Raw genomic sequence first — 7,500 nt, 5'->3', positions numbered from 1 at the left:
TGTATTTGATAAAAGCCAACACCAAGAATAGACATTTGAAAGGCAATTTAAAATAAATAAAGAATAGTTAACAACAGGCTGAATAAGCGTACGTTATATCAGTGGTCCCCAACCTTTTTGTCATAAAAAAAATACAATCATGTGTGCTTATGGACTGTATCCCTGCAGACTGTATTGATCTATATCAGGGGTCACCAACGCGGTGCCCGCGGGCACCAGGTAGCCCGTAAGGACCAGATGAGTAGCCCGCTGGCCTGTTCTAAAAATAGCTCAAATAGCAGCACTTACCAGTGAGCTGCCTCTATTTTTTAAATTGTATTTATTTACTAGCAAGCTGGTCTCGCTTTGCTCGACATTTTTAATTCTAAGAGAGACAAAACTCAAATAGAATTTGAAAATCCAAGAAAATATTTTAAAGACTTGGTCTTCACTTGTTTAAATAAATTCATTAATTTTTTTACTTTGCTTCTTATAACTTTCAGAAAGACAATTTTAGAGAAAAAATACAACCTTAAAAATGATTTTAGGATTTTTAAACACATATACCTTTTTACCTTTTAAATTCCTTCCTCTTCTTTCCTGACAATTTAAATCAATGTTCAAGTAAATTAATTGTTTTTATTGTAAAGAATAATAAATAAATTTTAATTTAATTCTTCATTTTAGCTTCTGTTTTTTCGACAAAGAATATTTGTGAAATATTTCTTCAAACTTATGTTTAAAATTCAAAAAAAATATTCTGGCAAATCTACAAAATCTGTAGAATCAAATTTAAATCTTATTTCAAAGTCTTTTGAATTTCTTTTAAAATTTTTGTTCTGGAAAATCTAGAAGAAATAATGATTTGTCTTTGTTAGAAATATAGCTTGGTCCAATTTGTTATATATTCTAACAAAGTGTAGATTGGATTTTAACCTATTTAAAACATGTCATCAAAATTCTAAAATTAATCTTAATCAGGAAAAATTACTAATGATGTTCAATAAATTATTTTTTTATTTTTTTCAAAAAGATTCGAATTAGCTAGTTTTTCTCTTCTTTTTTTCGGTTGAATTTTGAATTATAAATTTTTGTTTCAAAATTTAATTGTCATTTTTTTCGTGTTTTCTCCTCTTTTAAACTCTTCAATTAAGCGTAAATATCATTAATTATTAATAATAACATAGAGTTAAAGGTAAATTGAGCAAATTGGCTATTTCTGGCAATTTATTTAAGTGTGTATCAAACTGGTAGCCCTTCGCATTAATCACTACCCAAGAAGTAGCTCTTGCTTTCAAAAAGGTTGCTGACCCCTGCTCTACACATTTCCCCAGTTTTAGTTTAGAGATAAGGAAATATCGGCCTGGCCCACTAGCATCCCTCTTTATGTTTGTGAACTTTATATTCTATACATTTAGAGTGATGTGATAATCAAACACTCTAGAAGTCTAGAATGAAAGAGTATATAAGAGAATTGACAGTGTGTGTACTATAATTCATAATAACATTGATTTTGATTCAATATTATGTTTTGAGCAATGACAGTTTGAAAGAAAAAAAAACAGCTTTGTTTTATTAGTCAACATTGCAACTTTTTCTAAATTACATTTCACCTTTAAGCTTTTTTAGCTTTCAGATTTACTTTACAAAAGAGAAGTGTAGGATACTTCTCTTGTTGCCTTATTTGTATTTGACTTTATTTAATGTATTTATATTAGAAACACAACATGTGTATATAACAAAGGGTGCAAAGTCTGCAGGCAGTAGGAAACACATGGTTAAGTGTAGGGAGTAAAACTGATGGCAGTCTAAAGTTCAAGATTTTTAGAGCTCTTTGTTCAGTGGATCAGATGTTTGATGAAGCTCTGTGTCTATCTACCACCACTACTGTTTTCTGTTTATTTGTTACTGACTGTGGCAGGACACCTCTGCCTCTGTTTCACTTTATGTTGCTGGTAAATAATATGCTTGTAGTAGTAGGCTAAAGTTAAATTATTTAGTATGCACTAATTAAAGGGGCAGAGCTGTGAGACATTTTAGCTTTTATATTTTATAAGATATATTTTTTGTAAGAACCACAATTAATAAATATATTTCAGTGAATAACTTATTGTTTAAATCCGTATATAAATATGTACATAAAGTGTTGTAATTATATTGTAAAATGGATGGATGGATGGACGTTTTAAACAAAACTGTTATTATTAATTAGTAAGTATACATTTTTTGAGCCTTTTTAGAGAAAATCATATCATTGTAGTAAATTATGCAAATTACTCGATGATGTCATGGTGACCACGCCCCCAGCACCACAGGTATCTTGGCAGTTTATGGGAAATACTGTATTATTTAGCTCATTCACGTAAGAGACTAGGCGTATATCAGCAATCGTCACACACACACGTCAACCAATACAAATTTGGCGGGGGCGGGTCATGGCAGAAGTGCATTGGGGGAAAAAAAAGATGCCACCTGCTACTACTTCCATACCTATGAAAATTGATCATTTCAACTTTGGCGGTAACTTATTAAAACTGAGAAGGGCTGAACAAAAATGGCACTGAAAAGTAAATCATATACTGCAGATTACAAGCTGGAAGTAGTGAAATATGCAGCAGAAAATGGCAATCGAGCAGCAGAAAGAAAGTTTGGAGTAAGCGAGAAACTTGTAAGGGACTGGCGAAAAGCAGATTGTTTGATTGATTGAGACTTTTATCAGTAGATTGCACGGTACAGTACATATTCCGTACAGTTGACCACTAAATGGTAACACCCCAATAAGTTTTTCAACTTGTTTTAAGTCGGGGTCCATGTTAATCAATTCATGGTAAATGTCCGGAGGCTACTCTTACTGAAATGAAGAAAACTAAAAAAGCTAATCGCGGGCTAAAAACTAGGATTTAGCGATTAGGAGTGACAGATTGTTTGGTAAACGTCTAGCATGTTCTATATGTTATAGTTATTTGAATGAGTCTTACCATAATATGTTACGTTAACATACCAGTTGGTTATTTATGCCTCATATAACGTACACTTATTCAGCCTGTTGTTCACTATTCTTTAGACATTTTAAATTGACTTTCAAATGTCTATTCTTGGTGTTGGCTTTTATCAAATACATTCCCCCAAAAAATGCGACTTATACTCCAGTGCGACTTATGTTTTTTTCCATCTTTATTATGCATTTTCGGCCGGTGCGACTTATACTCCGGAGCGACTTATACTCCGAAAAATACGGTACGTATTTTCTATTGTCTCATTGAAAATAAAACAGCAAGGTCCATTTGGCTGTCATCTGTTTTAATTATGACACACAATTGTGTCAAAGTCATGATTTTTTTTTTCATGCTTGAAATAAGAAATGATGACTTTAAAAAAGTAGTTTTATACTTGTGAGTGTTGATGACACCACAGTTGATATTCTAGTTTCTAGCATGTTTTACTCAATATAGGTCATCAAATCTCAGCAACAAGCTGGAATATCTTACTGAGATAATTTAGGACCAAAAGACTTAAAACAAGTAAAACACTCTAACATAAAATCTGCTTAGTGAGAAGAATTATCTTATCAGACAGAAAATAAGCAAATATCACCCTTATTTCACTTTTTGCAGTGCGGTCGGCTTTAGCGAGGGCTTTTACCTTGAAGTTTGGCGAGAAGTAGCGGTTAGCTTTGTCTTTGTTGGCCTTGTCCAGGTCGTTTTTAGTCAGCGTCAGGATGAGGTAGTCCCTGTCGCCGTCCCTGCCGCCGTCCCTGCCGCCGTCCCTGCACTCGGCGCTCAGCGGCTGGCCCTGTCCCCCGGCCCCTGGCTGCGGCTGCTGCTGCTGCGGTGGTTGTTGTTGACTCTCCAGATTATTAAGTGCGCCGTTCTCCAGCTTTTCCCCGCTTTCCTCCGGCCCCGGGATGAAAAAGGTGTTCACCCAGAAGTGAAACATTTTATCCTGGGGGATGAAGACAGTCATTGCATTTATGCACGGTAAGACCTTTTCCAGGTGTGCTTGCTATACAATATCTAAAAAAAACAAAACAAAACAAGTGACATTTTGGCAGCCGTTTTTGTAATTTCCCAAAGGACAATACTACAGAACGTGAACACGGCTGTACTTTAGAGTAGTCAGTGTTCATCTTGTACAGATGTATGACCGTGGGGTAGTCGTGTCATGTTTTGGGCCGCATAGCAGTTTTCCAACATGAACTTTAACACTTTAGAGCAGGGGTGCTTGAAGCTCATCAAGAGAATGCCAAGAGTGTGCACAGCAGTAATCAGAGCAAAGGGTGGCTATTTTAAAGAAACTAGAATATAAAACATGTTTTCAGTTATTTCACCTTTTTTCTTAACATAACTCCACGTTATGTATAGTTTTGATGTGACAATCTACAAGGTAAATAGTCATGAAAACAAAGAAAACGCATTGTCCTTCATACCGACAGCCATCAGATTGTATAATGCATATGTTCCTTTTGACTGTACATGTACTGTAAATGTATAATGTATTTATATTATTCACATGTGAATAATGCTGTATAATAGACTGTATTTACATTATTCAAATGTGAATAATGCTGTATAATAGACTGTATTTGTTATTCACTTGTGAATAATGCTGCATAATAGACTATATTATTTCTATGTAAATAATGCTGTATAGTAGACTGTATTTATGTTATTCACATGTGAATAATGCTGTATAATAGACTGTATTTATATTATTCACATGGGAATAATGCTGTATAATAGACTATGTTATTCACATGTGAATAATGCTGTATAATACTGTATTTATGTTATTCACTTGTGAATAATGCTGCATAATAGACTATATTATTCCCATGTAAATAATGCTGTATAGTAGACTGTATTTATGTTATTCACATGTGAATAATGCTGTATAATAGACTGTATTTATATTATTCACATGGGAATAATGCTGTATAATAGACTGTATTTATATTATTCACATGGGAATAATGCTGTATAATAGACTATGTTATTCACATGTGAGTAATGCTGTATAATAGACTGTATTTATGTTATTCACTTGTGAATAATGCTGCATAATAGACTATATTATTTCCATGTAAATAATGCTGTATAGTAGACTGTATTTATGTTATTCACATGTGAATAATGCTGTATTTATCTTATTCACATGTGAATAATGCTGTATAATAGACTGTATTTATGTTATTTACATGTGAATAATGCTGTATAATAGCCTGATATTATATTAGTCGCATGTGGATAATGCTGTATAATAGACTGTATTTATGTTATTCACATGTGAATAATGCTGTATAATAGACTGTATTTATATTATTCACATGGGAATAATGCTGTATAATAGACTGTATTTATATTATTCACATGGGAATAATGCTGTATAATAGACTATGTTATTCACATGTGAGTAATGCTGTATAATAGACTGTATTTATGTTATTCACTTGTGAATAATGCTGCATAATAGACTATATTATTTCCATGTAAATAATGCTGTATAGTAGACTGTATTTATGTTATTCACATGTGAATAATGCTGTATTTATCTTATTCACATGTGAATAATGCTGTATAATAGACTGTATTTATGTTATTTACATGTGAATAATGCTGTATAATAGCCTGATATTATATTAGTCGCATGTGGATAATGCTGTATAATAGACTGTATTTATGTTATTCACATGTGAATAATGCTGTATAATAGACTATATTATTCACGTGTGAATAATGCTGTATAATAGACTATTTATGTTATTCACATGTGAATAATGCTGTATAATAGCCTGATATTACATTAGTCACATGTGAATAATGCTGTATAATAGACTGTATAAAGTACTTTCTATTCTATTCATTGAGAAGGTGTGTCCAAACTTTTGGCCTGTACTGTATATTAACATGAAATTAATAGATTAATAAGAGTCCAGGGAGAGAATACTATAACAACATTGTCACAGCCAGTACACGACACATAAGGCACGGGTGGATCGAACCATAAATTGGTGGTGTCGATAATGAATGAATGAATGAGTTTATTTCGATCATATGATCAACCATTTTGTGTGATCAATTTAACAGCACAGACTATACATATTAACAATCATACGCACACAAAAAGAAAAAGTAATAGGCTGAAGCCAAGGCTTATATTTGCCTATCCTATACAGTCACTGAAAATGAGATTGCCTGGAACATCAACATTAAAAATCAATGGGATGAAAGTAATCATTTTCCATTATTTCACCTTTCAAGGCTTTCTTAAACCTTACCAAAGGACTACATGTCTTCAACTCATCACTGAGCTTGTTCCACCATTTAACTCCTAAAACTGAAATACATTTGTATTTTATACCCGTTCTTACTTGACATAATACCCCCCATAAATTATAGTTTCTCCTCTTAATTTAAATAATCTAAGAATACAAGCTGGAAGGCGGTTGTTCTTTACTCCAAACATCATTTCTGTTGTTTTTAAAAACACAATATCTGAACATTTTAACACCTTAGAACTTATGAAAAATGGATTGGTAGGTTCATAGGAGCACAATTTGTGTACAACAAGGATAGTATCAGTACATGATCAATTGTAGACTGATTAGATCAATATTTTTATTTTCTCAGGTCATTTTTTGTGTTAGATTTTTTTTTTTGTGTTTACAAAACCAGGGAATATTTGACTGGACACAGCATAAACAAAATAATGTAAATGAGTAGTAGATAGTAGTTTTTGCTTTCTTTGGGTTGTTGTGTACTATTGACTTTGTTTTGCTCAAACAATTGTATTAAATTAAAGAAAAAAAGGAACTAGTTTACGGTACATATTGTGTTATGTTAGACCACAGGTGTCAAACTCAAGGCCCGGGGGCCACCACATCATTTTATATGGCTGGCGAAATGGTAGTAATATACTTTAATAAAGAATATTTTCTTACTAAATATTTGTTCTTTTCATTTTGACATTCAAAAAATGCATGAAGTGCATGCTTATCTTTACGTACATATCTTTTAAAATGTGATATCTAATGAAGCAACAAAATGTTATCATATTGAGTACTTAAATATCAGCGTGACTTATGATTTCAAAGCAAGTTATCAAATTGTGCACTGTAAAAATGACAAGACTTGACGATAAAACTTTTTTTTTTATACCAAAAACAACTTTGCTACTGTTTTTGTTTACAGTAATACACAATAAAATCAACAACTCTATATTTTAGCGTAAAAGAGTTGTACTGTTTTCCCATTCCATTTACAGTAAAAAACACTGCAACTTGTACAATTAAATTCTGGTAACTGAGCAAGTTTTTTTTAAACTAAAATCTTTTTCTTTTTTTCAAGCCAACGTAAAAAAAGAGAACAATCAAATGCTTGGGTGATAATGCGATATTAAGAGGGGAATCTTTACACTTTCAAAAAAAATCATATTTACAAGTGGCTCTATGAGGTCAGACATGAAAACAAGTTTGACATTCCCGTGTTAGACCGTCAAAAGCACTCACCATAAATACATGAATAT

The 7,500-nt window shown here is 32.4% G+C and overlaps 1 protein-coding gene across 2 annotated transcripts in view; it reads right to left on the bottom strand.

Moving 5' to 3' along the window:
• LOC133657059 (phosphatidylinositol 3,4,5-trisphosphate 3-phosphatase and dual-specificity protein phosphatase PTEN) overlaps positions 1–7,500 on the bottom strand; it is a 72,911-nt gene that overhangs the window by 1,256 nt on the left and 64,155 nt on the right. For both annotated transcript variants that reach the window (XM_062057953.1, XM_062057952.1), the window contains one exon: positions 3,622–3,921. In XM_062057953.1, coding sequence (XP_061913937.1) covers positions 3,622–3,921 — 300 coding nt within the window. The remainder of the gene's footprint in view (positions 1–3,621; positions 3,922–7,500) is intronic.

This window comes from Entelurus aequoreus, linkage group LG09, assembly GCF_033978785.1.
Source record: "Entelurus aequoreus isolate RoL-2023_Sb linkage group LG09, RoL_Eaeq_v1.1, whole genome shotgun sequence".
Lineage (NCBI taxonomy): Eukaryota > Metazoa > Chordata > Actinopteri > Syngnathiformes > Syngnathidae > Entelurus > Entelurus aequoreus.
Note: the sequence above shows the minus strand (reverse complement) of the source record. Positions and strands in the feature narration are given on the sequence as shown.